The sequence below is a fragment of the Dunckerocampus dactyliophorus genome, chromosome 17, assembly GCF_027744805.1.
Source record: "Dunckerocampus dactyliophorus isolate RoL2022-P2 chromosome 17, RoL_Ddac_1.1, whole genome shotgun sequence".
NCBI classification, from domain to species: Eukaryota; Metazoa; Chordata; class Actinopteri; order Syngnathiformes; family Syngnathidae; genus Dunckerocampus; species Dunckerocampus dactyliophorus.
This window is the reverse complement of record NC_072835.1, coordinates 11,253,207-11,271,330: the sequence shown is the minus strand read 5'-3', so window position 1 is coordinate 11,271,330 and position 18,124 is coordinate 11,253,207. Positions and strand designations below refer to the sequence as shown.

At 42.5% G+C, this 18,124-nt stretch overlaps 1 protein-coding gene across 4 annotated transcripts; it reads left to right on the top strand.

The window, feature by feature from the left end:
* Positions 1-4,714: 4,714 nt before the first annotated feature.
* LOC129170069 (uncharacterized) lies at positions 4,715-14,885 on the top strand. Of its 4 annotated transcripts, none has more exons than XR_008566524.1 (5): positions 4,715-6,889; positions 7,065-7,175; positions 7,283-8,535; positions 12,370-12,486; positions 14,638-14,885. XR_008566524.1 is itself a non-coding variant. In XM_054757252.1 (3 exons), the coding sequence occupies exons 1-3, from the start codon at positions 6,598-6,600 to the stop codon at positions 7,903-7,905; spliced, it is 1,026 nt and encodes a 341-aa protein (XP_054613227.1). In that variant the 5' UTR covers positions 4,715-6,597; the 3' UTR covers positions 7,906-10,078. The 4 variants fall into 4 exon arrangements, 1 of the variants encoding a protein (XP_054613227.1); XR_008566525.1 differs by lacking the exon at positions 14,638-14,885 and adding an exon at positions 12,742-12,859; XR_008566526.1 differs by lacking the exons at positions 12,370-12,486; positions 14,638-14,885 and having other exon boundaries at positions 7,283-8,351; positions 8,421-10,078.
* Positions 14,886-18,124: the final 3,239 nt, after the last annotated feature.

The window sequence follows — 18,124 nt, the reverse complement described above, 5'->3', positions numbered from 1 at the left end:
CGTCATCGTCACCTGGTGCTTATAGATCGGCCTATATATGTACAAATCTTTTTTTCACTTTCAATTTCACTTTCACTTGCATCAAAGTCATAATAAGCATAATAATGAAGATGCAATGGCATTATAAATCCAGTCATCGATAATGCAATCAACAATTATTTGATCTCAAACATACCAAAATGGTGTCCAAATTCTGTGGCGTATTCTTAAAGGGATAGTTCAGATTTTTTGACATGAAGTTGTGTGACATCCCCCTCAGCAGTGTAGTGCATCAACGGTGACTTACCCTCCAGTTCTGGTCGGATTTTGGTGATGAGGAACAGACTTCCGGTTAGTTGCTGGGGCCACTTAAGTAAAGAGTTTGGCTTCTCAAAACAATATGAGTTCAAAAGAGTAATACATTTGTATCACAAACATGCCTCCTTGAAAAAATCAGACCTCACAATCAGCTCAGGGTTACTTCCTCTCCCGTTGTATCACTACGCACTGTCGCCTGTCCATTGCTGTGTGTGTGTTCCACAGCGGATGAAGACAGTGCAGTCATAGTTTTTTTTTTGTTTTGTCGTACACGGTGGTGTGCGTGGGCTGGAAGATGCTTTAGCGTAGATTTAGAAACAAGTCAAATGCATTAAATATGTTAAACATGTGAAATGAGTTGTTTTTAAAATCAGATTAATCCCAGTTTTCATATGAATGAATCATGATCATCGTGTCAATCATCGTGTGAAATGTGCCCTTTTTACTGTTTTTTATGAACAAAAACAATGATGACAAGACACTATTTTATATATTTGTACGTATTTACAGCTTCAAATGAACTGAAAATTTAAATCATGCTAAAATATACCGCACGTGTCTGAAAATCTATTAACCTAAAAGGAATGTCTTTAATAGTAGCAGAACATCTGAATCACACTTCAACCGTGTTATTAAGACTCATAAAGAGGTGTCATCAAAGACACCACGTAATTGGTGTTGTGTCATTTAAGCTGAATTCACATGTTTTGAGTGTAGGTGTATTTTTTGGGGGTTACTTAAATGCAGCAAATTGTACTTTCGCAGAGTTCCATTTCCGACTATCCACTTCTTTTTCTTCTTTGTCTTTCTGTTTATTTAGACCACACATACACACATAATAAAGATGTTGTTGTGATGTTCGGTGTGCCCCTGAATGCACCTCGCTTTCTTGTGACAATGAGGAAGCGTCGTACCGAGGAGGGCGAGAGACTTGTTTGTGAGTTGGAGATACATATATTGTGTTAGAATTGCACTGGCGTTGATGTGTTCAGATTTGTCTTTGAACAAAAGTGAATTATTATCTTCTTTTTCTTCTTATACTCTTAATAACATTTTTTTTAACTCCAGAGGAGTCAGTGCCTCACTAGCCATGAACCACACTGCACACCACTGATGAAGACGGATCAATTTTCATAGCAATGACTCTTTTGGGTCTCACATTTTATGTTGACAAAACATCAGCGTTGACTTGAAGAACGCTGTGAACTGGGACTTCTTTGGGTGTTCAACATAGATAGGGTGACGGTATAAGTGGGACTGAATTAAGCGGGTTCCAATTTACATAAAAATAAAAAGGGAAGCAGCGTGTCTCATTAAATCCAATTAATTATATCGTTAAATATTTATGTAGTGGAACTCTATTCAAATGAATTCCAGTTTGTAAAGAAGAAGACTTTTGCCATACATGTTAACACAGATGTTCAGCTGTCATGTGGGCCGCTATAAGAAAGATGTTTAGTGTAGTCTCACAGGACCGCAAGCCAAAGCAAAACATGCATCGGTGCAAATCCCAGGAATATTAGAGAGGCAGTCATCTGAAGGCAAACTCTCCAACCCTGATTGGGCAAACATGAGCACCATGGTAACACACTCAGTCGATTACACCACAGAGGCTTCTAATGCTTGTGAGAGGCTCAGTAATAATGTTCTCTCGGAACATAACATGGCATACACCTTACTACGTGAGCATGTGTGCTCATTACTTCTTACCTGAGCTCAGGAAACTTGTACTACAAAATAAAAGGAACTGGATCCAGCGTGGGCAGCTGGAGAAAAAAAGTATCCTCGAACAACTCTAGCTTTGTTTGAACTTCATGTTCTGGAAATTCCCAGTGAAAAAATGATGGAATCATAAAAAAGCAGTTTCTTATCCATATGCAATGCCAAAAAGTATAAAGTATAACTTATTGTCAGCTTCTACACCACTGGCAACACCTGGCTGCAGACACGGCATAACATGCAAATGATCACACAGCGTTGGTTTGTTCCGCCTGCCCTCTGTGTGTCCGATTCAACTCACTTTCTCTCCACTTTATTTTGACCAAGACCAAATGAAACACAGTACATTAAAAATATACAATAACATATGCATTTATTGATCTATTGTCACTGTCCATTGATAACATTAATTTTCCACTTACATTACTTGTTTTATCTAAAAACAGATAACTACCACGACTATTGTTGCTATTTAAATAAATTAAAATATTAATCCACCATGCTATATAATTGACTGTATGCTGGTTTGGGTTATTATCATGCTGTCGCTGGCACTTTGACATTGTAAAGCTCTTCCAAAAATATTATTATGATTGATAATTTCAATATATTTTAATTTATATTAAAAACAGGTAAAACATTGTAAAATTTGACATTGACGACTATTGGACTTCACAGGTTTTTTGGCAGGGCCCCTCTTTTTTGGATCTGAACCCTTTTGAGCTGTACATATAAAAAACAAACCAGCAGCATCATTCGTGCCATGATTTATGCAGGCTGCCCGTTCACTTCACACAAAGGTAGCAAGGAACAAAGGCTTAGTGTTACGTTGTGTTACGCTGAAATTGGGTCCGATTCAAGACATTACGTCGTCATGGTTGTCATCAGCAGTTGACTCTCAAATATTTTACCACAAAATACGTTTTTATAGTTCTACAATTATGCTTTTACATACATAAAACAATTCTAAATGCACATAAATCACAAATGAAAGGGATAAATGAACATTTAAGGTGACTTTTACCTTCATTGAAAATGTAACTGTTTCCAAAGAAACCATGTGGCAGCGAGATCAACCACCACCACCACCTTCCTGTTTTGCCATGAGTTATTTATTGAATTCAAATCGTGTTTTTCATCTCAATAACCCAGAGCGAAGCCAAAGAAATTTGCAAGTGTCAGCATTTTGACACTAAAGGTAAGAAACACTTTTGAATTCAAGAAGTAACTCATGGCAAAACAGGAAGGTGCCACATTGTGTCCTTGGGAACAGTCACATCAAGAATCACGTCTTTCGTGAAGGTAAAAGTAACCTTAAGTGTTCATTCATCCCTTTTATTTACCATTTATGTGTATTTAGAGTTCATTTTGAATTGTTATCTGCATGTCAAACTATAATTGTAAAACTATAAAATGTGTTTTGTGTTAACATTTATGGCTTACTGGAACATTTTAATTGGATTTCCATTATTTCTTATGGGAAAAGTTGATTCGATTAGTATCTGTTTTGTTTAGAGAACAAATGATGATTAATGACGTGAATCAAGGTTCTTCTCGGTTTCGATTGTTATGTTTCAGTTCACTATTCTGTTTGTGGTTTGACTGCTGGTTGTAAAGCATGTAGCATTTAATTATCACGCATTTCTGTTTTACCTTGTTAGTTATTAGGGATGAGTCGAATACTCGTTAGAAACAATTATCCGTTATGGATAATGCATTTGGGCCGCACGGTGGTCTAGTGGTTAGCACGTTGGCCAATACAGGAACAGCCTGGAGATCGGGAAGATCTGGGTTCGAGTTTGCATGTCCCTGTGTGTGCGTGGGTTTTCTCCGGGTACTCCGGTTTCCTCCCACATTCCAAAAACATGCAGGTGAGGTTAATTGTCAACTCTAAATTGTCCATAGGTATGAATGTAAGAGTGAATGGTTGTTTGTCTATATGTGCCCTGGCTGCGTACCCCGCCTGTCGCCCGAAGTCAGCTGGGATAGGCTCCAGCATGCCCCCGCGACCCTAATGAGGATGAAGCGGTATAGAAAATGGATGGATAATGCATTTTTCCCGAATACGAGCATAAAACGAGTACATCTCATCATTATCCGTAATCGTGATGAAAGAAAATCCTTATTACGTATTCATTCTTCACACTCGGATACAGGAACTAAGACATAAACGAACTGTCACGCAGGTGCACACACAGGGCGTGACAGTACTCCCCGTACGGAGCCCAGATGTCCACAGTCAAAAAAGGAGTGGGTGGAGGGAGGACAGGTGGTCGGTTGCTGGTGGGACACCTCTGGGGGACGGCCTGGACGGCAAGCCCGGCAAAGCCAGCAGGACCCTTCCGAGGGACGACAGGCCCAGTGAAGCCGGCAGGACCCTTCAGGGGGACAGCTGGGACAGTGACCCCAGCGGAACCAGCAGGACTCTTCTGGGGGACAGCCAGGAAGGACAGCCTGGCGGAACCAGCAGGACCATTCCAGGGAAAGGCTGGGACGGTTTGTCCGGCGAAGCTGGTAGAACCCCTTTGGTGGACGGCCGGGATGGCATGCCCGGCGAAGCTGGCAGGACTTCGTGGAGCGTGCACTGGGAGGGGGTGAAGCATGAAGTGGCATGGTGTCGGCTCCAGGGGGGGGGGTCTGTGGCTTCAGACCACGTGGAGTGGTCACTGGTGGCTTCGGGTGTTGTTGTGGTGCGGACTCTGTAAGCGTCGGTCGACGCAGCAGAATCAAGGACAGGCATGCAAACACAAATCATGCACAATGCACCAACGCAAAACAGACGCCAAAGGCGAACTTAAATAATCAAATACAAATGAGAGGCAGGTGCGTTGGAACAGAAGGTAAAGCCGGATGAAGACTGAATGGAACAGAACAGGAAATAACTACAAAATAAGGGCATGGAGACAGGAACTAAGGCATAGAAAGTGAACATACTGTAAATGAACTGTCAGGCAGGCACACACTCAGGGCCTGACCATTAGAAAACTATATCAAGTGCTATATTGTAGGAACAATGGATCATTTAAAAATTCAGTCTTTTTATAGAAAAAAAATGGACAGATTACTACGTATTTAAAAAAAAAATATATACATTTGTTGAGTGTGTATTGTTGCTGTATGGACTCCAGCAAAATGAAAGACACTAACAGACCTGCCAACCTTAAAGAAGTTATATACTAAGCCCCCAAGGGGGCCCGCCCCACTACTTGAGAAGCACTGCACCAAGCATCTGCAACACAATGCTGCTTTGTCTATTCGTCCATCATTTTTGTTATCTTAGTTATCCAGCTGTCAAGATAGCTGGCCACACACGCACCCCCTGCCAGCTAACAGGCTCTCATAAAAGATCGAAGATGTTATGAAATGCCAATGTAACAAAAATGATTCCAATAATAATGAAGTTGTGCCTCAACCGGCACATATTGCAAGCACCTTCCCTTGCATACACGATAGTCCCTCTCATTTGCTTGAGGTCTGTGGTTTCACATGATTAGGAGAAGAAAGAAAACAAGCAAACATGGTCTTAAGGGGCAAAGAGACTGGTTGTTCAGCTGACAGCACAAGCCAGCGCACTGACGTACGAACTTATTGGATAAATCAATATAACGGTTAAACATGTCTTGTATATTAATTACTTTCTTCCACCAACAACACATCTATTTTTGACACGAGACAAACAACATTTTTATTGACATGATAAAGCAGACTTGTCTGGGATTGAGCCATCTTAACTCCCCTTCCTTCCTCCTACTCACTTCCAATTTTGAGACTCGGGTCATTGTCTGTATTCTGAGCTCAGGTTCATACAGTTTGTCCCAGTGCATGAATCCCTGGAAATCATGTTGTGGCTGCTGTAAATAGGAAACAAAGAGACAAGTGTAGATATTTATCACAACTTCATCTTATTCTGTATGCAACCTGCAGAGTTTTGGAACAGCATTCAGCAGGTAAAATTACAACCAAAAGCAATGCAGTAAACAACATTATTATGTATGAGGGGGATGATGTATTCAAGAGGCAAAAGCACCCTTTTAAAAACACATAATGCTTCCCAAATACTGTATATATTTTAGACAAAAACAAAACTAAAGCTCAAACCCAACAGGCGAAAACTGCTTGAGACCAATTTACATGTCAATGATGGCATGTGCTAAACATGTCTGTCAACATTTGCAGTTGAAAAGCAAGGATATTTTCTGGAAATAAGAGGAAAAGAAATATATACCAGGTGGAATGATCCAAATGCCTACTGTGGTGTAACTGTGTTAAGGCCTGGTCACACCGCCCCAACTTTGCTGTAGAGCGGTGAAAAAATTCATCACCGCTCGTAACCGCGCACAAAATGGAAAAAAAAAATCGATAACACGGGTGTTGTCCTAGCGTTGCACCGCTGAAACCGGCGTTGCTTTAGCGGTAGCGCACGTTGGTTTAGCGGTGACGCAAGCGTTGATAGAGCGGCGTTCTGCGCATGCGGGTGTTGGCTCGGCGGGAGTATAAAGTTGTTATAACGCCATCCCGCTTTTGACGACGGAGCTGAACGGATCGCTAGTTCTACATTTTTGATCGAAATCGAAGTTCATCATGACACGGAGACAAAATAGGAGGAAGGCTGGAGAAGGAAAGGCAGCAGGCCCCAAGAAGATGTACCTTTTGATGGCAGCTGAACCAATGGAGTCAGGTAAATATATGTGGCCCACTGGTTGCGTCAAGAAATATTTAACATCTGTGAAAAAATACTGTTATTCATTTATTTATTCATTCATTTATTGCTATATTTTGCAGAGACCAGTCAGGCCACACCCTTTGCCACTTGTAGCACAGCCACAGCCACTGCTAGCTACCACAGCCCAGGCAGGGGCAGCTGCTGATGAGGGTAATCACCAATGAAAATGTATGATATTTAATAATAATAATAATAATAATAATAATAATAATAATAATAATAATAATAATAATAATAATAATAATAATAATAATAATGATAATAATAATAATCTTTCTTTCACGTTGACATTGCTCATTTATTAATCATTTGTTATATTTTGCAGACTTTGATGATGACACTGACGAGGCCTTGACACAGGATCAGCTTGCTGATGAGGAGCAACCCTCTGGTGATGACCAAACTGAGAAGGGCCGTGCTGCTGCTGGTGCTGAAGGTAATTATAATGTGACGAATGCAATGAAGAATCAATACAAATTGATCTAAATAATATATGTTTCATTTATACATGTATTATTTTTATTCAATTGTTATATTTTACAGACTCTGACTCTCAGCACCCACACTTTGAGAGGGACGATGAACAGCGTCAGCCTCAGAAGAAGTCTCGCCGCAAGCCCCTCCTGCTTGACAATGACACTCAGGAGCAACTCTTCGAGTGGGTCCGGGAGCATGAACTTTTGTGGAGGAAGGGGGCCACCGACTATAAGTATGCAAGGAAGAAGACGGAGCTTTGGACAAGGAAGGCAAGAGAGCTGGACATTGAGGAGGGAGCTGAAGCTGTCAGGACATGGTGGAAGTCAGTCCGGGTCCTCTACACGAAGCTTCTCTCCAAGAAGTCTGGCCAGGCTGCACCGAACTTGACGGACAGGGAGCTGTTCATACAGAGGAACTGCGCCTTCCTGCACAAGGAGGTGAAGCCCAGGAAAGGTCAGCCACTGAGAATCATACCCCTCACACAGGAACCTTTAGCCAGCCAGCCTCCAGCAGCCCAGCCCTCGGCGTCGGCCAGCACCGCCTTCCCACGACATCGAGGAACAGGAAGAGGACGAGGGCATGAAGGCCACCAATGCCCTCATGGAGAGACTGGTCCAAGCACAAGAAATCAGCCATGCAAGGCAGCCCTTCATCAAATACATGTCCCAGTCTCTCCAAAGACTACCTGAGGCCCAGTACCAGCTCACAGTGAAGAGGATGACGGCCATCCTCCACGAGATGCAGCGACCATCCCCTGTCCCCTTCCTCCAGCTCCACCACGTCCAACATCAGTTCTGTCACCCACACTCACATTTTATCAGCAGCACCAGCAGCCGCATTACTTTCAGCCCCAGCCTCAGCATCGCGGCTTCCAGCAGGAGCATCTCAGCTTCCAGCAACTGTCTCAGTTGATGCGCACTGGGTAGCGGGTGCGCATCAGGTTGTGGGGGATGCAGCAACATTCCATGATGGTTCTGAGAGTTTCATGGTGATGTTGCATGGTGGTGAGCAGAATCCGGAACCTATTGGCCAAGATGCCAAAAGAGTTCTCCACGACCCGTCTTGCCCTGGAGAGCCGATAGTTGAAGATGCGCTCCTCCTGGGTGAGATTTCTGGTGCTGTACGGCTTCATGAGGTAGGTCCGCAGTGAGAAGGCGTCATCCCCGATGATGAAATAAGGCACATCTTGATTGTCATTGGGTAGGGGGTCTGGCTGAGGAAAGCCATGAATCCTGTTCTGGTCAAGCCCACGATGGAGATCACTTTCGTTGTAGATCTGAGCGTCTGAGGATGAGCCATTGCCCGAGACGTCAATGGAGGTGAACTTGTAGTCCGCATCCACCATGGCAAACAGGATCAAGCTGTAAAACCCTTTGTATTTGTAGAATTCTGAGCCAGAGTTAGGAGGAGCTTTACAGGACATGTGCTTGCCGTCAATGGCACCAACTGTGAGGGGGAAGTTCCATCTCTGGTACCATTGTTCAGCCAGGTCTCTCCATCCTTGTTCAGTTGTTGGGCAAAACAAGAGTTCATCTGTGTACTCCTCAATGATGGCCTTTACCACTTTACCACTCTGACTACCACACTGATGGTGTTGTGGGGAACCCTCCAGGCGTATTGCATGTTTCTGTAGGTGTTACTGCTACCATCAAGTCACCTCAACACACACCACAACATTTCCCGCCTTCAAAATAGTAGCACATCCTGTGAGGGTGGTACCAAATAAGGGCGTCACAAAAAAATAGCAGTAGTACAGTTTTATTGTAACTTTGAGCGGAAAATTGCGCGCTATCTAAGATAAGTTATGTCTTCTAAGTTATAGTCTAAGTTATATCAATCAAATAATTTTGTACCATAGTGTTGCCCTAATGCATGTCTACAATAATGTGAAGATTTATAGTCTATTCTAGCTGTGACCTTATTTTCTTATGCCCCGGTACTGAGGGCAATGGGGCTCTGGCTCTATTGCGATGTTAATAATTTGATAGTCAGTGTCTATACCCATGCTACGCATCTAAGTGATCCGGGGAACGTCAGCTAAAAGCTCACCACAATCAATTGTAAGAAAACAGAAGGCAATTGAAACCACACGGACTTAAATGGGCAAATGTTGGAAGCAAGCGAATCGTCGAAGACCAGCACATGTTCTTAGTAATTCTGTAAAATCATAAGGCTGTGACAAGAGAGGGAGACTGAATGACGTGTATGAAGCCAAATGCACATGCAAATACACAAATGGCTTAAAACAGCAATCAAGTTTCAACGTTGATATGAAGAAACGCAATGCCTGGCTGCTATGTGATGCCCTAAAGGAGCGAGTCCAATCTCCACTAGGAACTTTTTAGGCTTTTGATGGTCCTGCCTCAACTCCAATTTCCAAAAAAGAAGCAGCAACATCAATGAAACAAACAAATCGAATATGGGAGAATGTAAAAAAAAACATGCTTATTGTTAAAAGAAAAAAGATGATTAATGTGCATGACATTTCAAGATACTACTGTATAAGGTTGAAAAGTTGAGGTCGGTGTGGGTGAGATTTGGAGAAACGTTTTATAGTGGAATTCCCACGTCTGTCCTTCAGGCTTTTTTTCAGCACATAAAATGTCAAAATGTAGACGATCAGCAACACTGAGTTTCATGTCAAATCAAATAATGCATTTTACTGCCAGATTTATAAACTGCAGGCTAAAAACGTATCTGTGTTTCCAACACCGTCTCTTAGAATTATCAACAACAAACGTGAGGAATGCAAAAAAAAAACTGTCACAGATAATAAATAGTGTCCACCAATTGATCACTGATTAGCAGGAAAATTATGATTAATTACATTTTTAAATGACATTGTTTACTTTTGAAATTAAACTAGGCACCATGCCAGTGGTTAGCATGCCACATAGTCAGGAGATCTGGAAGATCTGTTTTCATATCTGTGCTTGGGCATCTGTGCGTACGTTTTCTCCGGGTACTCCGGCTTCCCCAACATTAAAAAAAAATATGCATGCTAGGTTAACTGGAAACTCTAAATTGTCCATAGGTATGACTATGAATGGTTGTTTGTCTATATGTGCTCTGCAATTGGCAATTTCCTATGACATTGTCCCCGTGCCAGACCATGGGGCCCCTGCTGCTTACTGAGGGTGCCTTGGCCAGTCACCGGACTGCCAGGCCCAGATGGCCACTCAAGAACTGACAGTGGAGTCGAGCATGGAGCAGGGTCCACTGAAGCTATAACCTACTGTAGGCAATTTGTGTGCCAATAGGAACCGTCCTTCAGACGGTAGGTCGCTAAGCCAAGCCACCGAGCCACCCGGTGTCGCGCCGACCAGTCGGTTCCCAGCTTGTTTTGGCGGTTAGAGTATTTGACCCACACCCAGTCCCCTACCAACAAGAAGGGAGGCCAAACTCTGTGCATAGAATTAAGGCCCTGTCTACACGGGAACGTTGTTGGGATTTTGTTTTTGGTGGGTTAGAAAAAAAGCCGCGTCCCTAATGTGCCGGATAGTATATAGTTGCATCCAGACGAGAACGCATCACTGAGTGAAAACGATGTAATACACAAGGCACACCTACATGTGGCGCTGTGAACAGGCAAGCAGACGGAGCCACCCGACACTCCAAACCATAGAAGAAGAAAGAATGCATGCGCATAAGTCCGTCGTCTTCCGCACATCAAGACTTACGAGAAGTGGAATTACTTCTGCGAGTCATTATGGAATACAAGACAACAAAATATCCGGAGAATGTCGACTGAGGTGAGTCATGTCCGTCTAAATATTGAGATGTTGGCTTGTCGTCAAAGCTCACTTCTGGTCACATGACGGCAACGAGGCGGCAGTGGGTCGGTGCCATCATCATTTTCGTGTTGCCTGTCTACACGGAAACAACAAGCCAGCGTTTTCAGATTTTCCCACTCTGGAAGCTGTTTTAAAAAAAATACAATTCCCGTGTGGATGAGAGGCTGAAATGCTAAAATACTTCGCTTTTTTGACCTGAAAACATGATGGGCGGCACACACAGGAGGCGACATCGCCGCTACTCCATTAATTTTCAATAGAACCTGTGCGATAGGGCTACTATCGCGTGTCATGGGCGCGACACACGGGAGGCGACAAACGAGAGTGCCCCCCAGGACCTACCCACACACACAAATGGGAAATGTGAAGTGGTCCGTGGACTAAAAAGTGTTGGGGACCACTGGTGTAGTTGTTTTGGTGTAGTTCTGTGCTAAATGCCTGCCCCTCCTCCAGGCAGGCCCTGATTCTGCTGTTCAGCAATTTATTGCACTCTGGATGGCACACGTCCTTCCTAATGTGTTTAATGGACCGTCTTGCCAGAAGTACCGCAAACTCGAGTTCCGTCAGGGGGGCCCCTTCTGTCTTCTTTTTCAAGACTGCGAAGGCCTTTGAGAGGAGGTCAGCCACCAAGTTGGAACACCCTGGCAGGAATTTCAGTTTGAAGTTGTACTGGTTCAGGCGATCAGCCCACTTCAACAGCCTCATCGGCCAACAGTGGCCAACAGCACCATCACCACCTGATGGTCTGTGCGGATGGTAAAAGTCCTTTACAGGTGGACATGCCAGCGTTCGCACCTCCAGAGGAAAGCAAGGGCTTCCCTCTCACCCACTGAGTACTTCTGCCGTGAGGCAAAATCCACTTGGCACTCCCCCACGTCGAGAGTCTCGGACATCACAGCACCCAGAGCCAGCCTGGGCGCATCGCAGGTGACCAGGAAAGGTGCCATCATACTGAAGTGTGACAAAGTAGGTGCGAACATGAACTGCTGCTAAATGATGCACACTGCTTCACTGCTAGTTTTACTACTGAAAGTATTCCCTCCGAGTCTGTCAAACCTACGTACCTCTTCTTTGTGTTCCCTTGCTGTGAAACCAAGCTCATCTGATTTTCATCCTCTACACATAGATAGGTGTAAATATAATTAAGAATGCAATTGTTTTAGGACGGCACAAAGACGTTTTACACGACTTTCGAATAAACTTCTATTCTGATGATTAAGGGAATCATCAAGCCCTGAGATGACTCTTTCACTGCCATGCCTGTGGTTTATTGATTGGCCAGCAAAAAGTATTTTTGGCAGGAGGCTGCATGTGGTGGTCAGCTATGTAATTTAACTTTTCAGAGCACTCTCATTACAGGGGATGTTATTACAGCCCTCGCCCCTTTTTGCTGGAAGAGTTGGGACTGTACAGCAGGCTTGTTCTTTGGCCAGGAGCCATGCTTGCGGCTGTTTTCTTCACTGGAGAGTACTTCAGGTACAGCTCACATCCTTCCCTTCATTGCACGTTGGTGATTTGAGGGCTTCATCAGAAACATCAAGATTTGGAATAATTGTTTCATTCTTTGAAAGCTTGATTAGAACCTGACATGTTCTTATTGCACATGCCTTACTATTTGTTACTGTATTGGTTAAAAAAAAAATTCTGTCTCTGAGAGAATTGTAGTGACAAGGTGTTGCGTTTCCAGTCTTGTATCTGTGGCGCACACCATCCTCTCCTTTTCATCTGCAGGGATTTTGTTATCAGGATGTTGGAGCTATTTCCTGGAGAAATTATTATGCGCAGAATTATGAGCATGACAACAGTGCAGATGCAGTAAATTCAGGATTAAAAGTGAACTGGAACGGGCTTCCGCAGTCCCTGAGTCTTTTATCATCAATGAGACAAGACAAGCAGTTGTATCAGTTGAAGATTAGTATAAAAAAAGGAAAAATATATCACACAACCCAGTTAAAATCTGTTATTTATCAACTTCCAAGGTAATGTATTTTGCATGACTATAGTCTATCCACAGAAAGTAACATTTTCAAAAAGGTTTCCTCGAACCTGGTGGAATTATGTGTGTGTACCCTGAGAAGATGATTGGTGTTGACAAATGGTTCTTAACAATAGGAGAAACATAGATGTTTTACATGTCAAAACTAAATGTTGAGCTCTGCAAAATTAAGCGGTTATCAGAAAGCGCCTTTGAGACGCATACTCGATTCAGCATCTTGTATTTTTGCTATTTTTTCTGTACCCAACACATTTTTCATGGTGAGGTCACACCACTTCCTCTCAAGCACTTCTAAGGTAGTGATTCCCAAGGAACATTATTGTGTTGTGACAGCTCATCTGGTGTGCCCCTGAAAATTATCCAATTTTACTTAATTGGTCTCAAAATTATTATTTTCTATAATGCATTTTGTTAATGTATCTATTCCAGTGACACAGTGACAGGCAGAACAATTAAATGCTTTTCCCCTTGATGGCAGAAGGTACATAATTACATGTTTTTGTGACATTTTTGTTTGCTGGTGTGTCGTGAGAATGATCTAATGTGCAATATTTACCTGGGCTCAGTGATGGTTGGGAGACATTGTTCTAGGGTGTATATTTATTTCAATTGTACTTGCCAATAGAAAAGGATGTAAACAACATCATACAGAAAGGTAAAGTATTTTTATCGATCTTAGTAATATTAAATCAAAGGCGGAGGAATGCATGGGTGCAAAGGTTTGTCAGCTTTTGGTGACAGGTGCATGACAAATTCTACCAGTGCTAAAAGTAGAGCGAGACAGCTTGAGGAAAGCACGCTGGCTGAGGACAGAGGCACAGAAACTGCTTGTTGCTGAAACAGGAGCCAAGAGCAAGAAACCAAGAGCAAGGTGGACCCGACGCTCCTCTGAGATGCTCCTCATGTGTTTGCCACTACAAACACATGAATAACAGCAGTACACATTTTCTTGATGTTTAACAACAACCTTATTAGATTTCAACACTAATATTGTTGTGTGGGGTCGACGCCATGGACGTCCGAGCCACAGATTCCGTCATTGTATCCATTATCCAAATAATATCGATTCAGGAAGCAAGCTGACTGAAAAAAAATGAAAGCGTAACAAGCAAATAATAGCGACTGGCACCAGCTTAACGTGAGAAGGAGGTGAGTTGTGACAAATACATGAATGTTTAGATTCTGTGTCCTACAAGTCTTACATCAATGATGAGGAGTGGGCAAGAAATTGCACAGTGGAATTACCAGATAAACTAACAGCTTGTGTCTCTAATTATTTTTATATTGCGGTATATTTGATGCCCTGCAGCACATTGCAGTCTCTCACAGTCCAGGCACATTATCAGGGACTTGCCATCTGCAAGTACACCGCACACTGTAAGAACAACGGAATAAACTACAGACAACTTTGCATTGTTATGAGTGGGACCTCTCACATTTTAAAAGTATGTAAGATTTTACTGAATGTGCAGTTTCAGACTATAAAATGTATAATATAACTTTAATTATAATAATTTGTATTCTAATTGAGAACAAGGGTAGCAGAAGTAAAGTTTGAAAACCCCCCAGTGTCTTTTTGCAGCGGGCATCCAATGCCCATGTTCTCAGCTGTAATAGCTGTCTCTCCACAGGGAGGCGTCCTACTGCTGTGTGGCAGAATGTGGGCAAGCTGGTTGGAAGAAGGTCTGTGGAGGTTCTGCTGTGAAGGCCATATGGCAGGTTGAGTACAGTGACAGCTCACTCGGGGAGTAATGAGGCGCGACACAGAGATAACCGCCTTCTCGGTTGGGAAACAGACCATACTCTGCAAAGGCGACATTGGTTCTGCCCCACTGTCCTTTCCTTATCACAAGCTGAGAGGCCACTAACTCTCCCAACAGAGCTGTCCTCTGGTTCCACTTAAGGTAACTGTGTATTTATTCTGCTCCATAATGCATGTTTCCACTGTTAGACTACATACTGTCACTTGAATTACAGGATGATTCAATGTAATGCTGAATTAGAGGCTTGACAAGATTTGAGTTGAATTCTCCAGTGTCTGGATCCTTTTCATTTTGGAGTACTACTACACACACACACAAATGTTTCTTGGTAAAATTAGAGGTGTACACTCTCTTTCTGCCTGTTTATGTTTAATTTCATGGCACAGAAGTACAGGGGAGAATGCGGGTAATGGCTGAAAAAGTGGAATATGATATTTACGGTATTTTTGATATACAGTCGTCCCTCGCTACATCGCGGTTGGAACGTCATCCCTCACGTTTTTTTCGAAAATGAATTAATGAATGACTGCTGTTTTGTGGTTGACTATGAATTATTATTCGTGAAAACTACTGAAAGACAAGTTACAGTATATGTAGTACTCTGGCCACTAGGCGTCAGTAATGTTGCATTGATGAGAGACGATATTAGATTGGATTACCTGAACACTGCATGAAGTCAGTTTTTCAGTTTTCAGTTGTCAGTTTTTAAATCGCAGCTAAAGACACACTTATTCAAAATGGCTTTTGACACAGTTTGTGTTTATAATTATGTTGACTGTGCCGTTGTGTATTTATGTTATGTTATGTTGTGTATTAAACGTATTTTATTTCTGTTTTTATGACTGTGATTTGCTGCATCGTGTAAAGCGTTTGTAAATAGTTTGGCTGTTGGTAAGGCACTATCCAAATGAATATCGATTGATTGATTGATTGATGAAGTCAGCCACGACATGTCCGACATGACATAGACAAAAGAGGTTCTCCCATTTTGTGTGGAAGTGGTAGGTTTTTGGCTTTGTAATTTGTCCTTCTTCCCCACTCTGTTTGAAACCCTTTCTTAAATTTAGAATATATAAATTTAAGGCTAACTAGTCAGGTCGATAGCATGCTATGTTTAAATCGGAGGCCACCTCTTGTGTCCCAGCTGTGATCCCGTAGCTTACGCATTAGAGTTGAGCAATGTGTTGTAAACAAAGAATAATAGGAGTGTAGAGGTGACTATGAGGTGTTATTTCATGTTTACAGAGCTCTAATAATGGTAAAAATCATATTTAGAAAGTCATAAACAGGTTTTCTGTGCTCAAACTACAAAAATATTCCATTAATTAATATTGAATCCTAATTCGCTCACAGCGATAAACGAGGGACGACTGCACACATTTTGAGTCTGGCTTATTCCACCAAGTGTTGTGCGAAAGGTAGGGCTTACCTTTGACATTTTGCTGGTATATGATATGCAATTGTATTGACAGACAGACACTTTGACGCACGCACACACACACACAGCTTTGGGCACTTTGGCCACAGCAGCCAGACAAAAGTGACAAAGAAGGTGTGGGCAGAAGACCAAAACATATGATAGAAAATCTCACTCACATCCAGAAACTACGTATAAAGATAAAACTACTGTGGATGGCTTTTGTACCTCAAGGAGATGCTTGAAGCCCACATAAGTTCTTGATAAATACAAATAAACAAAAATTATGCATTTACTCACATGCTGACTAAGATTAAGTTAATAAGTATTAAACATCGGATTGACTTCCCGGTCCCCAGCCAGTCATTGCTGCAGACGGCGCCGATCCGCCTGTCGACCTCACACTCCAACCGTCCCTCACTCGTGAAGAAGACCCTGAGATACTTGAACTCCTCCACCTGGGGCAGGGCCTCATTGCCAACCCTTTTCCGACTGGGAACCAGATTTAACCATCTTAAATCTGTGAATATGCTTATTCAGTAAGAACTGGCTTCTGTTTCCGCGCGTTAGCAGAATGCTGAGTGAGTCAGAGCAACAAGAACCCTGGCATGTTCTTGTTGCTGAGCTGTGATTGTCAACTTCCCCCCTGATTTGACAGGTCACTGTGTGTCTGTCGAGTCTCTAAATGAAATTTTCATTCCTGCAGAAGGCTTTAATATCCTGCTCTCTCTCCACCTTGGTCAACACTGGCAGAGTGTGTGGCCATACAGATAAATGCTGGCTTTACCTGAATTTGCACTGCCCTGGATGTGGCAGCATGGCTGGAGTAAATGGTTGTTCAAGGTATTTTTCCAGGCTGCCTGGATTTAGTTTGTGTGACTAACTTGAACTGTTGGCTGATGTGACGCTGCTCATGAGAAGCTAATTGTGGAAACACTCTATCAACAGTGTTTTATCCCTTTTGCCGCCGTGATGGGCCTTAGCATTCTCGCAAAAGAAATATTTCATCACATTACATTTTTTGTGCTAGTCAAATAAATCCATATCCTATCCTATCCTTTCCATATGTATCATGTTAACTATCATTAACTCCACACCCAATGTCCTTCCCCTCCAACCCAAGCTTGACGAAGTCGCCCATAAACACGGCACGCCCCTCGACCTCGTGAAGGCGTAGCAAACAAAAAGCACCGACGTGAGGTGCATTCAGGGACATCGGGTGATTACATTATTTTTTTTGTTAAAGACCCCCGCGACCTACAAAAAATTTTAGAGTTCACTGCTGACATTTTTTTCCTTGATCGTATAATTGCTTTGATAAAACAGTCATCCCTCTTTTATTTTGGTTAATTGGTTCCAGACCCGACCGCGATAAGTGAATTTCTGTGAAATAGGATTCAATATTAATAAACTGAATATTTTAGTAGTTAGAGCATAGAAAACCTGTTTATAACTTTGTAAATACGGTTTTTATCATTACTAGCGCCCTGGACACATAAACTAACACCCCAATAGTGACTTTCGCACTCCTATTATTCTTTGTTTACATCACATTGCGCAGGCTATGTGATCATTGCAGGAACATAACAGACGGCCACCTTTAGCATGGCTAGCTACCAAGCTAACTCGTTAGCCTCTCTAATTTACTTATTTTAAACTTAAGAAAGTGTTTCAAACGGAGTGGGGAAGAAGGACAAACAAGGCAAAAACTTACCGCTTCCACACGGAATGAGAGAACCTTTTTTCCATTCGATCTCAGCCATGGCATGTCTGCTCGGCTCTGCTGGCTCAGAAGCCAGTCTCCATGCAGTGTGAAATGTAATGTAATCTAAACGTCATGTCTCATAACATTACTGATGCCTAGTGATTACAATAGTACATATTATTTTTTGACAAATAATAGGCCATAGTCAACGACGAAACAGCAATAATTTATTA